Consider the following 21217-nt stretch of genomic DNA (forward strand, 5'->3'; position numbering starts at 1 on the left):
ACATTTATCAGATCTGTTTCCTAACCTCCCTGTTTCTGTGCCGTTATATGTCAGGTGCAGCATACATTCAAGAAGCATGAAGATCCTGGCCTTTCAAAACACATTTCATTCTTACATCATCATCAGGATAAGCCTGTTTAGATGTAGGGAAGAAAACCAATTTTGATGATGAAATGCTTTTTCAGCCTTTTAGAAGATCTACGTTCAAACATAACAGTTCTCATAGTATGTTGAAGCAGTTGAAACAATATTGACCTAACTGAAGGTATTCTTGTTCTATAATCGTAAGATCACACATCACTTTAGAATCTGTCCAAATATAAGACCACACAACTCATAAATGAGGGGTGGGGATTGCAATAGTGGGGAAAGAAACTACCTTTACACACCTAAACACTACAACTACTAATAATATATTGCCGAAGTTACTGCAAAAGGTTTCAGACCATAGAACATGCTGTGATATTTCAAAGAACTGGATTTTTTCTATCAGCATTGTTTGCAAATGTAAGTTTAAGAAGAAAGTGCAGGCAAATAGAGCCTCCTACAACTGGCATTCCCCTCTGTTCCCAAGAAGGTTGTCTATCACCAACTGTCCAGTAGAAGGTGTTACTGAGTAGTTCAGTGCAATTTGAACTGTGATTTGGCTTTGCTTTGAGCACCATTGTGGTAATCAAAGAAAGCCACTATAGCAGGTTTTCAACCTTTTGTGTCCATGGCTTCCTTGAGCAACTACATTCTTTCTGTGGCACACCTGTGGGGCTCAGGAGCCCAGTTATATCCCCCCTTGCCTAGCAGTCTCTCACCCTTTTTCAAACACCCTCCCTTGTGGAGCGTTCCTTCAGCCTCCTCTCCCCCCTCCCTTCTCCTTGGGAGTCCTCTGGCCAGCCACGGTTGCCACCCCTGGTCTCTGAGCTGCCCCCCTGCCCCCCAGAGAGGTGCCTCCTTGCACTGCCCCACAGTGCAAATCAAGGACTGCCTGAATAAAATGGGGAAGCTAGAGACCTGTGTATACCATCTTAAGCCACTGGAGGAAATCTGGGTATAACTGCAATAGGTCAGTGTTTCCCAACCTTTTTTGGGCAAAGGCACACTTGTTTCATGAAAAAAATCTCGAGGCACACCACCATTACAGCCCCGTGACGTCAGCGCGCAGCGTCACGCCGGGAGGGACATGAATTGCTAGCAAATTACATAATCACCTCCTTGAGGGCTGGCTCATCTTCTCCGAAGGCAGAACCCCATTAATTAACAGGACAGACTCACACCATAGCCAAGACGAGGGGGGAAAACCTCAGTCATGCACAGTCATGCACATGTGGGGGCTAAATGAGGACGAAGACCGGGCAGAGAGCAGGGTTCAAATCACCCCACCTGGCCAGGACAATCCCTGGGTGCTCCCTTGGGCCACTCGCCTGACCCACCTCGCAGGGCTGTTGTTGCGAGGATAACACGGGGAGAACCACGCGCGCCCCCGGGAGCTCCTTGGAGGAGAAAGCGGGCGATGAATGCAATGCACGAAATATATGAGAGGCGACCAGGTTTTGCAGGTGAGGGGCCCCCGCCAGCCTCCGCTTCCAACACCCGGCGCAACGACGCCGAAGTTTCCCCCCGGGCTCGGCTCGGGGAGCAGCGCTGCTCCCCCCCGGCTCCCCTTCGCCCTCCCGGCTCTCTCTGCCGCCCACTGGGGACCCCCCTCACCTGCCAAGTCCGGAGCGCCGGTGGAAGTTGCATGCATGCATGCAGGGCGCCGCGTTGCCATTGCATTGCACTGCACTCCATGCAACGCCTGCACGCATGCATTGCCTTGCACGCCCGCCAAGGGGTCTCCCCACGGTCCGATGCGTCCCCTCCAACGCGGATGCAGCATTGCAAAAATAAAACCCCCCGACGCAGCCCTACCTGTGGGGCAGCCTCCGCCGCTCCGCCTCCGCGGGGATCCCCGGGCTCCATCCTGCCGCCCGATCTCTGCGGGGGCGCAGGCAGGCTGCGCGGGGTCTGCGTGGAAGAGCCCCTGCCCGGCCGCCGCCGCTGCGCTCATTCCATGGCCGGGAGAAGAGCGCTTCAAACAAAACGCCCGGCCCGCCAGGCCACGCTGGGAAACGTAGTTCGCGCACCCCGCGCGGGCGCGGAGCCCAAGGGCGAGGGGACTACGGATCCCGGCAGCCCCCGCGCCGGGGACAGAGGGGGAGAGGCCGGGTGCAGGGATGGAGGGACGGGTGGGCGAGCGAGTGAGTGAGTGGCTGCCGCCAAGCCTTGGCCGAGAGCCAGGAAGGGCCTCCCTGGAGGAGGAGGAGGAGGAGGGAGGCGCAGAGCGGGAGGGAGGGAGGGAACCCCAGGGGTCATCTAGTGACGGCGCCCCAATCGAAAATTTGACTTTAAAAAAAAATCGAATTTTTTAATTTTTCCCGCGGCACACCAGGCAACATCTCGCGGCACACTAGTGTGCCGCGGAACAGTGGTTGGGAAACACTGCAATAGGTAATGGTAACAACAACAACAACAACAAAGTCCACTTTGGTTCTTAATGCTAGGAAGACACAGAAATGATCTATATTTAACAATGAAAAGTGATCTGAGTTCTTTACATTAAAAAGCAATTCACATCTTCCAAAGGCATATTTGTCCGATTTTTAAAGGAGCAAATAAATACAGTACAAGAAGATGTGTAACAAAGAAATATACTAAATTCAATAATCCCTAAACCATTTTGGTGAGGAATTTGAAGTTTGATCTGTTTCAACATTCTGCTTTTATTTGTTCAAAAATAATTAAGGCAATGCATTTTTTTAAAAATAGCTCCTACACAACATTTTGAAGAAAATTATTACCGGTAATCGGTGTGTCCAAATAATCTGCAGGTATGATCTTATAAGGATCTCATAAATGGATCCAGTTTTCCAACCCAATTAAAACCAGAAGCAATATACTATTGCAAGAGTAATTAATTCGTCTACACTGCAGTGATGTGCAATTTACAAATGAATTAAAAATACACCAATATTGATTAAGTATGCGAGAAATCTCTACCAAATCCAACAGCATGCATTGTAACAAAGCAATTTAAAAAGCCAATTCTGGCAAATATTTCCTTAGGTGTCTTTCTGTGCGCAACAGAAAAATTAAGATCAGTCACAGTCAAAGAGTAACTAAGTTCCTTTAATAATCATAAATTTGTGCTAAGGCAAAATTGTGTTTATATTTCAAGTTTGAGTAACAGCTATAGGTTGGATATACATCTTATCATACATTTGATATTACTTTATGCATAGATAGGCAGTGTTGTCTGTAAATTAACAATAAATGAATGCATTTTAGCACTTACCTGATGAAGAATCAAGCTATACTATTAAACTTATTTATAACTTATGTAATATTGTATTGCACTTTTTTCTACTAAAATTTCAGACTCTGCAATGCACAATACCCAGGATGTACATAGCTTGATTTGCATTTTTAAAAATTTAAGTCAATAGCTTACAATTGTTTTAAAGTGGAGCACATGGGGGGAATGAGTGTTAATCAGCAGTCAACAGATCTGTGAACCAAAATTTCCCCCCTTTCATTATCCTTGAATTGTCTTCGAACTACGCAAGACATCAATGCCATATTACAGGAATACAAAGAACAATTTTGTATTCAGGCACAAAACATTATAAATCCATACATCAAATGTGCATCATGCAAAACATGTAACAGCCATGAAAAGCTTCTTTATGGTGCCAATCAGAAAATAAACATTTATTGCTTCAGAAAGCTAATGGAGATCAGTTGCTCAAAAGCTCATTTACATCAAATACTCACAGCATGTGAAAAGCTAATGAATTAGTCTTTCTGAAAGAGAGGAACATGCTAATTTTTTACTTGCAGGTATTTCTGATTTGGAGAATTGGTCCACCTGCATTTCTGAAGTTGTATATTCTGTTATAGACATACATTTTTCTTGAACATCTTAAGGGACTCAGTTTTTGCTTTGATCGGTGAAGTCAAAGATTACAGTGCTCGTAATCTTGCTAGCAGAGCTTCTACTTCAGGAATTGCTTCTCCTTTAGAAACAAAGCCATCAAGCTCCATTTCTTTCCCTCTACTTCCTCCATTACTAATGCCCTTCTTCCCAACAGCTGCTCTCTTTTCTACAGATGAATTAGTTTCCATCTTGAAATTAAGGTCCTTGCTCATTGGATTCCTTGTTGATGTTGTGTTCATATTGTGGTGCAAATGTAACTTTTCTGTTGGTGCTTTCTGGTTTTCTGTAAGGTAGAAAACAGACAAATCACAATTATTTTTGACTCAAGCACCCCAACTGCTGAAAACTGGCAAAGCTGTGCAATTCTACATTCTAAAGAGAAGAGCGGGTGTTTGGTTAATGAACTGAAAGAACCGAGTAGCAAAGTTTAAACTGTGATCTAAGGAAAGCACATTGAAGAAAAACTGTTAATAAAAATAACAAAGTCTACCCATGGACAAGTCAAGTGTATGGCTAGGATCCAAAGAGCCACATGCTGTAAGCAAGCCCAGTGGGATGTTTAAACTTTCCAAGGCACACTTGGGTACATGGAAATGGTAGGATGGTCTTTGGAATCCTAGCCTGACATTGCATAAATATAAAGCAGGAGCGCTTCTCAAATGCTGAACACTCATCCCTCACATTGAAACCAGTAACGTCTTGGAATCTTCTAAACAAAGAATTAGTCCCAGAGGAAACAAGAGAAAGGTGAGCCTCACCTCCCACCCCCAAGTAGCAGTTTAGCTCAGATGAGTACACTTGTCAATAAAACCGACATAGGGCGTTTTTACATTTGTAAATTCATGAAAGTGAACATAGCAGCTTCCAGATACACAGGGTTGTATCCAATGATGTGAGGATCTCATCTTCCTCTCCTCTCCCTGTACACACCACAAATCTCATTGAGAAGGGACCTTGGCTGGATCAGGCCATCTACTCTAGTATTCTGACTTCAAAACTCCCTAACCAGATGCAGTTGGGAATATCATACTTCATTATTGTCCCCGTAATTTGATCTATTAAAGAGCCAAAATGAAGTGTAGATTCACTTGGGGCCTTAAACAATACATAAGGCAATTATAAAAAAATCAATATACTCTTCAATTTACCTGTCTAAACAAACCTTCTGATAGATCCTATACTTTTTTCTTTTAAAAAAGGCATATTCAATATTCATGTAACCTTGAACAAGGCTTGAAAATGGTTTCAACAAACTTGACATGACATTTAGAGTTTTTTGGTTATTCGCTGAAAGATGTTCCATCATCCCAATAGTAATGACTTTGGAGCACAGGCAGTCACTCATGACAGTGTGTTTTATGTGAGTGCTGAAAATCCCAACCGAAAACAGCTTGTACATTAAAAGGCTGCTGCTGAAGATATTTACTGCACTGTCATTCCCTGACCAGGGGCTCACAATGATGGATGAGTTTTTTACACAGTTTCTTGGGCAATCTCAACGAATTTTAGAAGTATGATCACCTTTTGGCTGTTAGGAGAAAATAAAATAACCTCTTCTATCTCCTGCATCAGGGGGACAATTGTTACTTAAAATCCAATAAGAGAGAAGCAATTTTCACTTAGCTTCATTTACTGTATGAGAAAATTGCACAAACATATAACCAGAATTAGATACACACAAGACTCAAAGGAATGGCACTAAGCATGTAAGATGATTGTGCCTTTTTGAATTTACATAGTATGAATTTAAATATGCAACTGCAAAAGAGATAAATACTGGAATGATTATACTGGCCTGAAAAAGAAGAATAGCCATATTAGAGACAATTCAAAACTTAATAAAGGCTCCTGGTATGGCTCTTGAACAAGAAAATTATTTTCTTCCTATCATGCAATTTGTAGAAATTCCCATGTGCAGCTAGACTTTGATATGAGGGCATTTTAACTTTTTTACACATTTGGGGTCATAACTCACCCTAAAACATGCAAAACTAGCCTACTCCACTTAAGACCGCTTGCTATTTCCTTAAAATACAGGAATTGGCTGTCCTGTGGTTCTTAAACTCCCCTCCCCATTCTGTCTATATATATTTGTGTGTTTTAATTTTAAAGTTTCTTAAAAGGGCATCATCATGGTGAGAGACCTTTTTTGGTTGATGCAACAGTTAACACATGCAAATGTTAACCATTCAATATCCATGGGGCAGTATTTAATTAACTCTTTACACTGATACAAGAGGATTCATAGATGCGCAGTGCAGTTTAGGGGAAACCTCAGAACAGGTGTAGGTGGTGTGGGGCGGAGGGGGGGGGATAGAGTGGTTCCAGCATGCAGGGGAAAATCCTTGTACTGATGAACAGTAGTCTTAGCTCTTTATTGCATATACGAGTAGCTCCAAAACTGCATGTGGTTTTCAGCTTCAAACAAAAATGTATGAATAAGCATCAGGGGGTCTAAGAAAATAATAATTCTTATGGATGTATTACATTCATATCCAATGTTTGCACCATCTTAAGCTGTAGCAATTGCCATGAGGGTGCATAACTACTGTAGATTGTTTTGACTGTTGTTAGTGTGAAGTGCATTTTGTGAAGCAGCTCTGGATATGAACAAAAGCCCGGATTCAAGTACATCTTAGTCCTTTTATGTGACAGTCCTTTCAAGGAGTCTAGGGCAGTACACATTCCCCATCCTGTTTATATCCTCAAGACAAGCCTGTAGGGTAGGCTAGACTCAGAAAAATTACCCCAGATCAGCCAGTGAGCTTCCTAGCTGGGTTGGCGTTTGAACTGGGTTGTCTTAGTCTTGGGCTTTCAATGGGAGAAGAGGTATCAGGGGCCACTGTTCTGCAGTAGTTCCTGGGTTGTCTCAGTGATTATCTCTAGGGACAGTTCCAGAAGATACCACTGGAAGGGTGTCCCTCAGTTCCCTGGCTCTTGAGTTATGAGATGCCTCTTGTCTCCAATGCTATTCAACCTCTATAGGAAGCCTTTGGGAGCAAGTCAACAGGACATATGAAGTGAGGGGGCATTATTACAGTGATGCTACTCAACTCTACTTTTCGGTAACAATTGAGATGGCTGTGCAGGTCCTGTACTGGTGTCTAGAGGCAGAGGTGGGCTGGCTAAGGTTTAATAAACTGAATCTGACAAGCGGGGCACTTTGAGCAGCTCCCATGTACAGGAAGTTGTCTATGCCATTTCTGAACCGGGACAGCCTGACCACATTGCCCATGCATTGCTAACCTCAAGGTTATATTTCTGCAATGTGCTCTGTGTGGGGTTACCCACAAGATTGGTCTGGAGGCTGCAGCTAGTACTGAATGTGGTGGCTAGAATGTGGTGGGCCAGGTTGCTTGTGAGGGCAAACTACCATCAGCATACAGCACCTTGTTTGTGGTATTTGCAATGAGTGCCAATCTGCTCCCAATCCAAGTTCAAGTTTTGGTACTAACACATCCAGCCCTATACAGCTTGGGAAAGGTTATTTTAGAGACCACATTGCCCCTTATATACACATCAGGTCACTATGTTCTGTAGCAGAGTGTCTCCTTCAAGTTCCTGTTGTTATTGCTGCTGTTATTGTTAAAAAATATATACCACCCTTCATCTGAAGATGTTAGGGTGGTTCACAAGATAAAAATACAGGAGAAAAGCACAAAAGAAATAGTTAAAACAACCCCCCCAAACCCTCCCACAAATATATGGGCACCATAGAATAGGCCATAGAATATTAATCAGCCAGAAGCTTGGTTGAAGAGAACATTTTTGCCTGGTGCCTAAAGACGTATAATGGAGGTGCCAGATGAATTTCCCTGGGGACAGCATTCCACAAACGGGGAGCCACTGCAGAAAAGGCCCATTCTTATGTTGCCGCCCTGTGGACCTCACGTGGAGGATCCTCAGATGATAAACACAGAGTCTGGGATGGTTTATATGGGGAGAGGCGGGCTTTGAGGTATTGTGGTCCTGAGCCCTTTCAGGCTTTATACGTAGGTCAAAACCAGCACTCTAATTGGTAACCAGTGCAGTTGAACCGGGATCGGTATAAAATACTCAAACTGCCTTGCCCTGGTGAGCAACCTGGCTGTTGAAATTCTAAACCGGTTGCACCAAAATATTAGAAGTCCACTCTACAGTGATTCAGAAGTAGGTTCTCTGTAAGGCTTCCCCTGTTCTGTGAAACAGCATGCTCACTGAGCTACAACAGATACCCAGTATCTGTACTCCATGGAAACAAGAGAAGACATTTTTGTTCTAACATGTATTCCCGGGTAGAGCAATAGGGCTCTGCCATAGCTGCTCATTTTGAATTGTTTTCATAGAATCATAGAGTTGGAAGAGACCACAAGGGCCATCGAGTCCAACCCCCTGCCAAGCAGGAAACTCATCTTATTTGTTGTGCTGCTTTGTAACTGTTTTTATTATATTTTGTACATTGCCTTGGGGCATAGGTGGAAGGCAATTAATAAATAATAATATTAGAAACCATTTAATAGTTAGTAGTACTCCTTCACTTAACCATTAAAAAACAACAGTAAAGCAATGTAGATTTACCCATCAGAATTGGGATTGGTTGTAGCTCTGTTCAATAAAGTCCCTGGGGCAAACCTAGATTAGCAACCCCATAATGTCTGAAAAGGCCTTGTGAAATTGCATAAAACCATAGTGAATGTTTATATGCCCAAACATGTTGTACACCTCATCCCCTACGTCCTGCAAAAATACACTTTCTACTATGGGTTTTAAATAGTATTTGTTCGATTTCATAATCTAATTCTTAGTGGCGAGTGGCAAAGTCTGACATTTTCCACTTTGGTAAGTTGATAGCAGCATCTTAGAGCACCTCTAGCTCTACGCATTCCATTCAGAGCTATTTTCTTGGGCTTCTTTTTCTTTCCTGCCGCTTCACTTTTGATTGCTGGAAATTGTGTTTGAAAGCCAGGTTCACTACATGGCTCAGAGCTGATTCACATTATTTTTTCTGACTTGGATATAATTACTCATGTCAAGAAGAGAGCATTAAATGTAAGATGCAAGGAACTTTCAGCATTTCTCTCTGGGTATATGCATCAGGAAGCAGATAAATGTAATAGGTATCCAACAAGGATACCTAGGGAAAAACAGATACTTTGTGATTTGCACTTGCTGTTTTCTACATGAATATTAATCTTCATGTTGAAAAAAGGAGAGGGGAAACTGTATTTATGTCATTGCTTACAGTTGTGCTTATTTGAATCCTAGATTTTGGAAAGGTCTCAAACTCAAGATTATACTTACTGGAACTCATCTTTCTTGGATCAAAGATGTATGTGGTCTGTGCACAGGAACTTGTTTCTAAGCTTACAGTGGCTGTCCATCTGTCCATCCCAGCAACAGAAAGGAGAACTGAGTGAGCACTTACAGATGTGCTGTTTTGAACAGTTTTAAATCTGATAATTGCAGAATGTGTCTAAAGCTGATTCATATGACAATTAGGCATATGAAATGCCCATACTGTTAGATATACTGATTTAATTTGTTGAAATGGGATTGCTTAAATAGATATTGCTGTGTGTTTACAGAAAGCACTTTCAAGTTTTGATTAGTTACTAGCTGATTCTAGTATGTGCTCCAGTAGCTTTCATGTGGTTAGTTAACTTTGGTCACATGAGAAGTACCAAGTCACAGACTCCATTTTGTGTGAGTTCACTGCGATGTCACAGCATAAAGAGATGGCTGTATAAAGAAGCTTCTCTGAACACTGCTAGAAGGAAAGTGTTAATGTTTTTTCTCTGAAGAGAGAATACAGAGAGGGCTCTCTATGAATAGAGAGACAGCAGTGCAGCAGCTATTGGGTCTCTGAATGGAACAGAGAAAGGTTGAAATGTGAATCTCTTCATGGAGCTGCAAGGCCTATAGGAAAGTGCAGACTGAGTGCAGAGCTGGAAGAGGGAGACACAGGTTATGATTTAAAACAAGAAGCTATATTTTAAGTGAAGCTGAGCCTATGCTTGGATAAGCATGTCTTGCGAATGCGAATATATTCTTTTATCATCTGTTCTGCAAGTAAAGCTTCTGAATATTTAAGGAATGTCTGGCCACTGCTTTAATTCCTAAAAGGGAATTGAACTAATGCTCAATTTTGATGTAAGAATTGTGAGGGCATTGTATTAAAGCAAGATGAACGCTGCGCCCTATAGTCGTCTTTGACTGGACTTAACCATCCAGGGGTCCCTTTCCTTTACTTTTAATTTAACATGAATACATCACCCCTTTCCAAGCTTTCCAATATGGTCATGATAATATATAAAAATATATATTATATATATATTAGATAACTGTACTACTCCAGTAGTACTCGAAAGTGCACTGCCAGTACTAGTCACTAGAGAGAGACAGTGTACCAATGGGTCACATCCTGACCTCAGCTGGGTTATAGCAATGGCCCTGTCACCCCCTTCCCCTTTTCCTTTAGTGGGGACCAGAGGCCATGGAAGGAAGCAGGAAGCCTGTGCGTTACGAGTTAGGCGGAAAAGGGGATTGACCTACTGGCTGTCTCTTAGTGGAGACGCAGTTGGGCCGGAGCCTCCACAACCACCACTGGCAGCAAGAGCAGCAAAGACGTTATATGCTAATGAGAATATTTTATTCTCTTATTATTCTGTTTTAAATGTGCAGTTTATATTTGACTTCTTTCAGCAATGTTTTCTTTTGAAATCTTTAAGATTTCCTGAAAGGTATACATTGGCTCCCAGTATGTTTCTGAGCGAGTCTGACCAAACTGTGGGAGGCAGTGGAAGACAGGAGTGCCTGGTGTGCTCTGGTCCAGGGGGTCACAAAGAGTCGGACATGACTAAATGACTAATCAACAACAACAACGTTTCTGAGCACAATTCAAAGTGTTGGTGCTGACCTTGAAAGCCCTAGACTAAGTTTACCAGACATCCCCGTTTCCCAGGGACAGTCCCCGGATTTACAAATCAGTCCCCATACAAAATCCATTGAAGTTGAAAAGTGCCCCCAGACTCATTGAAAAAAATCTGGTAACCTTACCCTAGACGGCCTCAGCCCAGTAGACCTGAAGGAGCATCTCCACCCCCATCGTTCAGCCCAGACACGGAGATCCAGCACCGAGGGCCTTCTGGCGGTTCCCTCACTGCGAGAAGCCAAGTTACAGGGAACCAGGCAGAGGGCCTTCTCGGTGGTGGCGCCCACTCTGTGGAACACCCTCCCATCAGACGTCAAGGAAATAAACAACTATCCAACATTTAGAAGACATCTGAAGGCAGCCCTTTATCTGAAGGCAGATAAGCTGCCCAGAGTGACTGGGAAATAGTAATAATAATAACAACAACAAACATAATTTTTGTTAACTTTGTTACATTAAATGTGCATTCTGTAGTTGACGTCTTGGTAAGGTTTTATTTTAAAATCTTTAAGAAGTTAGGAAAGTTTTTAATGTTTGATATTTGATCAATTATTATTATTATTATTATTATTATTATTATTATTATTATTATTATTATTATTATTGGAGCCGCCCAGAGTGGCTGGGGAACCCAAGTCACATGGGCGGGGTATAAGTAATATATTGTTGTTGTTGTTATTGTTATTGTTATTGTTATTGTTATTGTTATTATTATTATTATTATTATTATTATTATTATTAAGCTAATATTTTACTTTCCTATTAATTACGTTGCTTTGAATTTATACTATATATTTGACTTTCTTCAGTAATGTTTTATTCTGGATTGCTTTATTTGATGCTTTAATGTGTTGTAAACCATTATGAGTTTTTTTCTTTAAAATACTAAATGGTATACAAATGAAATTAATAATAATAATTAACAGACAAACTTTTCTCACCCTATATGACAAGCTACACCTACAAAAATTCCATCTCTTATGTAATCATTAAAGATACAGAAACTCAATCTTCTCTTACAACTCTTTGTCCTGGAGAGGAAAGCTGGAAGTTGGCAAAGTATGGTTACAAAAAATTTAAAAAAGCACAAAAAATCTCCTAAGAATAGGTTCCAGGGTACAGTTAAAAATTCTGGGACTGAAAATTGAAGATTACAAAGAATAAGATTGTAACACGCAAGTAAAAGTCATGCAACTATTTCACGCTTGCAGCTGTGATATGATGCCAGGTCAGCTTATACAATCCATGCAACCTTGAAATGTTAGCCTGAACCCCTTCCTCTAAAACTACATTCTCCCTCCATTATTCAGCATCACCCTTCACCTAAACTAAGAAGAAGCGACAGAGTAAGGTCAATTGTCAAACTACTTCAAGGAAGAAGCTTTGTGAGCTGTTGACAGAGAAAGCAGGAGATCTGAGGTGGTGGAGAGATGAGATGTAGTGTGTGGGAAAGGGTGGGGGTTGGAACTCACACAAATTGATTCCAGAGCAAGTAGTATAGAACAGGAGCAGCAGGCATGCAAGAGAGGTAAAGTGGGCTAATACAGAAATAACCAGAGAAATTCTGAAAATTAAAATCTATTATTGAGAATTTGTTGAGAGGAACATTTGATGCAGTTCAGCAACTGCCAGCAGCTGTTTACAATGAGGCAGTGGATTCACTAGATATTGGAAGTCAGTGTCATGCTGCATGTATCAGCATTTAGATTCTGAGCTAACATTTACACTGAATTGCAAGAGGCTGCTTGCTGTATTCCAAATTGAAGCGGTATTTACAACTGACTTGCCCAAAGTGGTTGCTTCTGCCTTCCAGGTTTCTCCTTTGCCTATTAGTATGTGGGCAAAGACATCCACGCATACGGTTTGGATGGCTATAAACCACTTTCAGAAAGCAGCCCCTTCTGAAGTCTATTGTTGGCATGGTATGTAAATACATAAGGAAGCCAAATTAAATGTGTAAAGGCTTTATTTGAGTGTGGGATCCACTACAGAAGGAGTAGCATCCATGTTAGTAAGAGGTTAATAAAGTCTAGCAGTGAGGTATGAAGTACAGTAGTAGTTCTCCCCCACCCAAAATCTGGAGAGTAGAACAGATTCTAGGTCTAATCCAGCTCTAGGGGCATACATACAGCAAAGCATGTGTCCGCAATCTCTCTTACTAGGGTAGTCTTTCTTTGCTCTTGGAAGTACCTGATGTCCCAAGATTAATATTGTTCTTTGGGAATAGAAATCAAATTAACTTTACAACAGCCTGGCTTAATTCAGAATGTTGATGTTTTTAAACACTTGTGCAGAGCTTAAAAAGTTGAACAAGCAGCTCTAGGCTAGCTTTACTTTGCTTGTCATTTGTATTTGAGGGGAAGAGTTGTGGTTATCAGTGAGGTACTGGCTATGTCACCTTCTCCTAAAGGTGTTGGAAAGCAAAATATCTGATTTGAGATGACAGTGAATGTGTTTAGAAACGTAATGCAGCTGCAAGTATGAAGAGAGAACCAAATAGGAAAAGTGGGGAATATGCCTATTTGGGTATAAAAAGCAGATTATGGCACGAGAATGGACATATTAGCAACAGTCCAATCCGACTTAATCCTATAATAATGATTTTATTATTTATTACCCCCCATCTGGCTGGGTTGCCCCAGCCACTCTGGGCATCTTTCAACACCTATACAAACATAATAAAATGTCAAACATTAAAAACTTCCCAATACTCTGGTCTGTGGAACGCTCTCCCCAGGGAAGTTTGCCTGTCACCTTCATTATACATCTTTAGGCACCAGGCAAAAACGTTCCTTTTTAACCAGGCCTTTGTTGATTTGATTGACATCCTATGTGTTATGTATTGAAGTTCTCACCCTGGCCACCAGGAGTATTGTGTATATACCGTATTTTTTGCACCATAACACTCACTTTTTTCCTCCTAAAAAGTAAGGGGAAATGTCTGTGCGTGTTATGGAGGAAATGCCTACGGGTGGCATGCCTATGGATTTTCCTCCTCTAAAAACTACGTGCGTGTTATGGTCGGGTGCGTGTTATAGAGCGAAAAATACGGTAGTTTTCACTCAGGTCCATGTCAGTTACCTTAGGTGGGGAACCCTGGGTTGTTGTTGCTACAATATTGACAGCCGGCTGCCTATAAAAGCAGGCCAGCTGAGCTGTTGGCTGTTCAGTTCTGTTCCAGCTTACAAATAAAGAGCTGCTTTGGAGAAATCGCTGCGTCGTCTGCTATGTCTACCCACTATTTAACACCATGCCCTTATAAAAAAAAATTGGGGGGGGTGTGTTATTGGGTTGTTTTTATTTTGATTATATGTTTTGTGTTCTGGCTTTGTTCTGTGAGCCACCCTGAGACCTCCAGGTATAGGGCAGAATATAAATTCAATAAATAAATACAGTCAAACATCTGCTTACATATCCCTTCGGTTACATAAATTTCAGGATACGTAAGTGGCAAACCCGGAAGTATATTTCTGGGTTTTTGCCATGCGTGCGTGCGTGCACAAAAGTGGTCCTTCTGGTTGCGAAAACCTTGGGATCTGGCTGGACCTCCGGAACAGATCCCGCCCGCAACTGGAGGTACCACTGTAAATAAAGATACAAGGCTGCCTTCAGATGTCTTCTAAAAGTTGTGTAGTTCTTTATCTCCTTGACATATGATAGGAGAGTGTTCCACAGGGTGGGCACCACTACCAAGAAGGCTCTCTGCCTGGTTCCTTGTAACTTCACTTCTCACAGCAAGGGAACCGCCAGAAGGCCCTCGGAGCTGGACCTCAGTATCCGGGCTGAACGATGGAGGTGGAGACGCTCCTTCAGGTATACTGGACCGAGGCCGTTTAGGGTTTTAAATGTCAGCACCAACACTTTGAATCGTGCTCGGAAACGTACTGGGAGCCAATATAGGTCTTTCAAGACTGGTGTTATGTGGTCTCGGCGTCCGCCCCCAGTCTAGCTGCCGCATTCTGGATTAGCTGAAGTTTCTGAGTCACCTTTAAAGGTAGACCCATGTAGAATGCATTGCAGTAGTCCAAGCGGGAGATAACCAGAGCATGCACCACTCTGGCGAGGCAGTGTGCAGGCACTGCATCCTAATCAACAGTAAGTCCTATTGAGCACACACCAACTGTACTGAATTGCATTCTAGGAGCAGCATACATTCCAGCTAAACAGGGAAGCTTATTGGACTTAAAAGACTATATAAACACTAGTAGAAACAGATATTCTGTTGTCTCACTTGATACATAGATAACCTGTTCCCTACCACAGAAACAACAGCTCTTTTGCAAAAGTCCTAGGTGAGGTGGAAAGCTCAAAGGGCATGTTACAAATATCATCTGTTGAAGCAAGATCAGCGTAATTACTGGCAAGATGGATTTATTATATATAGATATGCACCTTGTGGTCTATTGAGACCACATAGTTGCATGGATGATTACAAAAATATATAGATGTCAAGGCTTCATGTGAAACAGCTCAAGGGAGCACATCTTACATATTCAATGCTTAAAACTAAGCAAACATTTTATATGAAAATTAGCTTTGCTCCCTTCTCTATCTGGGGAACAAAGAATATGATTTTATGAGTTTGAGGCCTTATTGGCAAAATTACAATTGACAAAACATTGGATCCACATGCCATCCACCCAAGAATTCAAATGCAAAATTGCTAAACTGCTAATACAAAAAATGTAAAGCACTAAAGATCTAAAGATCTCAAATGCAAAATTGTTAATCTAACAAAAAATATGTAAGCTGTCCCTAATATCAGCCTCTATATCTGAGGACCGGAAAGTTTCCATTAAAAAAAAAAGTGCTTAATATATGCTTAAAAATATATGCTTAACCAGTTAGCTCAACATCTGTCCCAGGAAAACTAGCGGAAAGCACGATCAAGGATAAAATTACCAAGTACAGTGGTACCTCGGGTTACATACGCTTCAGGTTACAGACTCCGCTAACCCAGAAATAGTACCTCGGGTTAAGAACTTTGTTTCAGGATAAGAACAGAAATCGTGCTCAGGCAGCGCGGCAGCAGCAGGAGGCCCCATTAGCTAAAGTGGTGCTTCAGGTTAAGAACAGTTTCAGGTTAAGAACAGACCTCCGGAACAAATTAAGTACTTAACCCGAGGTACCACTGTATATAGAAGAACAAGTGTTGCTGAACTAACCAGCATGGCTACTGAAAGGGTAAGGCAGGGGTCGGCAAACTAAGGCCTGTGGACCGGATCCGGCCCAACTGCCCTCTGGATCCAGCCCGTAAACGGTTCTGCAATCGCTGCTTGGGTCGGCATGATCACCATTTTCCCCCAAAAATTTTTACGGGCACCATTTTTTTTGCAACCCCCCCCCCCCCACTGTGTTGTCGTCTCCTCCCTCCCTCTTCCTGGCTTCTCCCCGCCCTGCGGAGGAAGGGGGCTGGGCTTTGATAGGAAGCCTCACGGCCTGCTTGCCGGCCTCTCCCCATGGCCGCGCTGTGGGCTGGAGCTTGGCGCGCCTGCTGTCCCTGAAAGCTGGCCCAAAAGGAGAGGTGGTGGCGCCACCTCCCAACCACAGGCAGAGCGGCAGAGGGAGAGAGAGGCGCCCCCTCCGCCGCGTGCAGTCCGGCCCCCACTAGGTCTGCGGGACGGTGAACTGGCCCCCTCAAAAAAAGTTTGCTGACCCCTGGGTAAGACCTGTTTCACTAACTTATTAGATCGGAGAGTTGTTTCAGTTGACATTGTGTACTAAACTCTTTCAATGAATGACTTCCATAACTCCTTATCTATACCTAAAAACGAAATATGGTTCAAATTATGTGTTAGCTTAATATACCTTTGTAGAATAATGCTATACACACACCATTATTATATAAGCATCTCTCTGATGACTTTCTATGTTTTTGTGTTGAAAAATAAAAATAAAGTTTATTAAATAAATTAAATCAAAAATACGTTTTACAAAGCAGCTCACCAAAGACTGAATAAGTTTAGCAGTTAATAATAAAAGGAGAACTCTTGCAGATCAGTAACTGATAATGAAACAGCTGAGTAGGAATAAATGGTCAGTTTTCCTAACGAAAGGCTATAGAAAGTGGAGACCCCCAAGGACTGGTACTGGGACCTATGCCTTTTAACTTGTTCCTAAATAATTTAGAGTGATGGGTGAGGAAAGCTCCAAAAGGATCTCTTTAAAGTGAGTGAATGGGAGGTAAAATACCAAAGGCAGTTCAATGTAAACCAATGTAAGGTGACGTAGGCAAAAAAATTTCTAAATTTCACACATATGCTTATGAGGTTTGAACTGACAGTGACTGACTTAGAACGCCATTACCTTGTGGTTGTAGTGAACACCTTGATGTCTGAAATTTAAGATTATATATATAGTTTAGGAAACAGAGCAGAAAATTAACCCAACAAAGAAAATAGAGTTTTGGTAGTCTTTAACACTCCAGTGAGGGTGGCGACAGTAGGTGAATATAGAACAATATTTTGTTTCTCTCTGCCTGCTTCAGTTTAACTAAGCAGCCCTGAAAAGTGGATGTCTAGACCAAGAGGCAATAGTACAAACAGAAGGTTGGAGATCATCATGGGATATTTATTATGCAACAAGTTGAATTCAATCAGAAGCATGTAAGTTTGTGTGTGTGTAAAGGAAATATTTATGATAATACCAGAGCATCTGCTGATTACAGGGGAAGCTGTAGGAGAAGCACCACTAAATCACTGAACCATCTTGACAGTGTCTGGGTATTCAAGTCACATTTCAATAAATATTTGATATAAACCATAGCATAGAATTAAATAGAAAGCATTATGCAGAAAAAAGTCGACCAAAGTTTTATAAAGGGATTTATGATTAAATCTTATAAAGTTTTATAAAGGGATTTATGATTAAATCAACAGAATGATTTTACTCACAGCAGTTAACAGTGGAATTTTACTACTCAGAAGTAAGTCCTACTAATTTAAGTATGAATAGTGCACTTAAAAGCAACATTTAATTTTTTTTCCATATTGTCTGATATTAACTTCTTCCTTCCTTAACAGACTTATATAAAACTAATCCACATATTTTTACTGAAATATCACATCTTGTACTGCACAAACATGGCTGTGATGCTTTTATTCCTGAAGAATCTCTAGTTACAAAAGCAGCATTTGACCTATACTGTACAATACACCAGAACAGCGTCTGAAAAATAACACACCAAAATATGATAGGCAACAGTGAAATTATGTGGTGAAACCTAGCACCCAAACTCTGAAAAACAAGGTAGTAAGGATTTTTCTACAACTCTGCTTCATCATCTCAGTTCTTTGGTGTATCATATAATATATTCTGTCAGAGAATTGCTCTTAAGGGATTTAGCAGCCAGTTGCCGTGCTTCTAGAATGTATCTGCTTCCCAGTCTACTATTACTGTTACTTCCCTGGGGTTGTGGAAGTTCAGGGAACACAGTTCATCCTTCACTGTCCAATCCTCAACTCTAGTTTAATAGGGTGTCAACTGATTAACTGGGAACGGAAGCATTGAGAAGGTGCTGCTTTATAAAGAAACCTTGATGAATTATTATTTTTTCTTTCATAAAATTTACATACCACTTGATTGTAGAAAAAACTTCAAACCTCAAAAACCTCATCAATGCCTTTCATTTAAAAACTGGACCACTTATTTTAGATTGCAAAGGTGCAAACTGGACCACTTATTTTAGATTGCAAAGGTAAACCCATAACATACAGGACACTTTCAACTGCATGTAAGGGCACTTTCATAAGTGACCTTAAGATCTGCTGCAGACATATTCTCTCCTCCACCCACTGATGTACATTCTGCAGTACATTACCTCATTTGATTTAGAGTTGGATTTGTACCAGCATGACTTGAATCCTGGGCTTAAATTGTGTTTGAAAGCTATATTTAAATTCTGCCTTCTTCCCATCAGCCTTCTTACTATGGGGTAAATAGATGCTTCACTTTGCCAAGACATCAGCATCTCCATCCTGATGTAAGTGCTTTTTTTTGCTGCTTCTCCTCTCCCTCTCTGATGGTGTTACAAATTGTAAATTGAAAAAAGATTAGTGATATGAATTAAGTTGAACTAGCTAGTATTTCTTTTATTTTTAAAATGAAGGGGTAGCTAAATTGTGGCTCTACACTGCCAGGCTACACCTCCCATCAGCCAGTGGCCAATGATCAGGGATGATGTGACGTGACAACATTATCAGCAACTGGTTAACAACCCATGGCCTAGGAAAGCCCAAGGTGTTAAAGCTTCCCAGTGGACCTGATGAGTGCCTGAATGGGACAGCACTGGGAACCCCCTGCAAGGGATTTTCAGATGGGAAGGGCAAAAAGAATAGAAACAAAATGGCTGGAACTGATAGCTCAAGCTGTTAAGTGCAGTGTAATTTTAAAAAATATTTTCTGATAGGAAACATGCCACATAAGGTATCAAGACAGGAATGCCAAACACCTGAATAAGAAGAAACAACACACCTATGACTTAATCCAGAAATATTTTTAGCTGTTGGCAGAATTTCATGCAAAATTTATTCAGTTTTAATAATTTACTTAGTGCATTTCCATAAGTATCATAAAAAGCAGTAGCTAATAAAAAGATAAATACCTTAATCATCCTCTCATTTTCCAGCAAATCACAGCCATTGCTTCATAATTATTAACATTATTACATTCTAGTAACAAAAATTCTGCTCAACATGAGCCATTAACCACGGCCTCATTTGAACATATGCAGCATCTTTATTCAAAATGGAATATAAGCGCTCCAAGAGCCCCTTCAGTGCCTGGAAGGTTTGAGTATATATGCCTAGTTTGCCCCATTTTGCTCCTCAGTAGGACCTTACAAGGGCTTCTGAAACTCCCTCTGCAGACATGAGGATTGGGTGTGTCTTAATCTGTAATTTGTGATTCCTTGTTACCTGCTTTAAGGTTTGGATCTATGAGAAAGGGGCATTATATTAAAACTAGCAATGATCTGGCCTTTTTTGTGGGCAGCACTAGAGTAAGACAGACTTTCACACCACCATTTATATGGTCCCATTCACTGAATGAGTCTTGTAAGACTTGTTGCTAGTGTAACCAGGGAAGTAGCTAAAATTGCCTTTGTGGCCTTAAGAATATGACTCAGGTTCAAGGGCACAATGTAGTTAAATTGTCATTGACACATCCAATGAATTATAACTGGCAAAATTTTGGATTACTATTATGTGTCTAGGACAATTTACTGGTTCACGGTTTATATTTTTGCAAGATTTTTTTCTTTTCTTTTTGCAACAGCATACAGTTAATGCAATAAGGCTGCTGAACTGAAAAACAAAAACCAAGAATTGTTTAGTCTTCTTTGAACAACTCTCACTAGATTTAGGTAGTTAATACTGAAAATTACCATGCTGTGTTTTGGGTTCATGAAATACAGCCGTGCCTTTGTTCGCGAACGCCTTGTGAGTCGAACATTTTGACTCCGAATGCCGCAAACCCAGAAGTGAGTGTTCCAGTTTGTAAACATTCTTTGGAACCCAAACATCAAAAGCTTTCTGCAGCCAATCAGAAGCCACGCCTTGATTTCCGAACGTTTTGGAAGTTGAAAGGACTTCCGGAACGGATTCCGTTCGACTTCCAAGGTACCACAGTATACCAATCTGTGATTATTCATACTGTAGCAGGACAGACACTGCTTGTTGGGTAAAATTTTAGTGAAGGTCAAGGCAGCTTTTTCTTTTTACAAAAAAACAAAAAAGAAATTAGCAGCATAGAAATACTCCTTATCTGAAAGAAAATTACTGTTCCAACCTAGGCAAGCAATTAAAAAGATATGCACTGGTACGCTCCTCAGTAATTCATGTCCCCCCCTTAAAAATCTCTTATTCTAAATTCACCCACAGAACAACAAGAGGGGCACATTATTTTTTTCTTTTAAAAAGCAAGCCTTATTTTAAATTATATAAAGGACCTTGAACACTAGCTTATAGGTGGTTTCCCATCTATGATTAAAAGTACACTTTATTTTAATTGCTTTTAAGCTCAGATAAAATGTCATTTTTAGTTACTCTAATTGCTTTTAAGACAGAACCAGGAAATAATGTTGCAAATGGATCAGAACAATTGTTCAGAGGAGTGCTCATTTAAAATAAATGAATGAATGAATGAATGAACAAATAAATAAATAAATAAAATATGTGATTCTATTTATGTAAGTATTTTGTTGATTGCATACAAAACACTAGACAGCTATAACTGCAATACTATTAGGATAGAAAATTGAGCACAGTTTAAAAAGCTGTCACTAGATATAATTACTGTTTCAAAACATAAGCAATTGTTTCTTGGTGACAGGGACATGTTCC

The 21217-nt window shown here is 41.1% G+C and overlaps 1 protein-coding gene across 1 annotated transcript in view; it reads right to left on the reverse strand.

The window, feature by feature from the left end:
• Window positions 1-3141: 3141 nt before the first annotated feature.
• The window catches only part of DIAPH3 (diaphanous related formin 3), a 118288-nt gene continuing 100212 nt past the window's right edge, over window positions 3142-21217 (reverse strand). The window contains exon 28 of the mRNA XM_081198299.1: window positions 3142-4250. Within this exon, the coding sequence (XP_081054425.1) occupies window positions 3994-4250 (257 nt within the window). The 3' untranslated portion in view covers window positions 3142-3993. The remainder of the gene's footprint in view (window positions 4251-21217) is intronic.

Source organism: Podarcis bocagei, assembly GCF_964188305.1.
Source record: "Podarcis bocagei genome assembly, chromosome: 6".
NCBI lineage: Eukaryota > Metazoa > Chordata > Lepidosauria > Squamata > Lacertidae > Podarcis > Podarcis bocagei.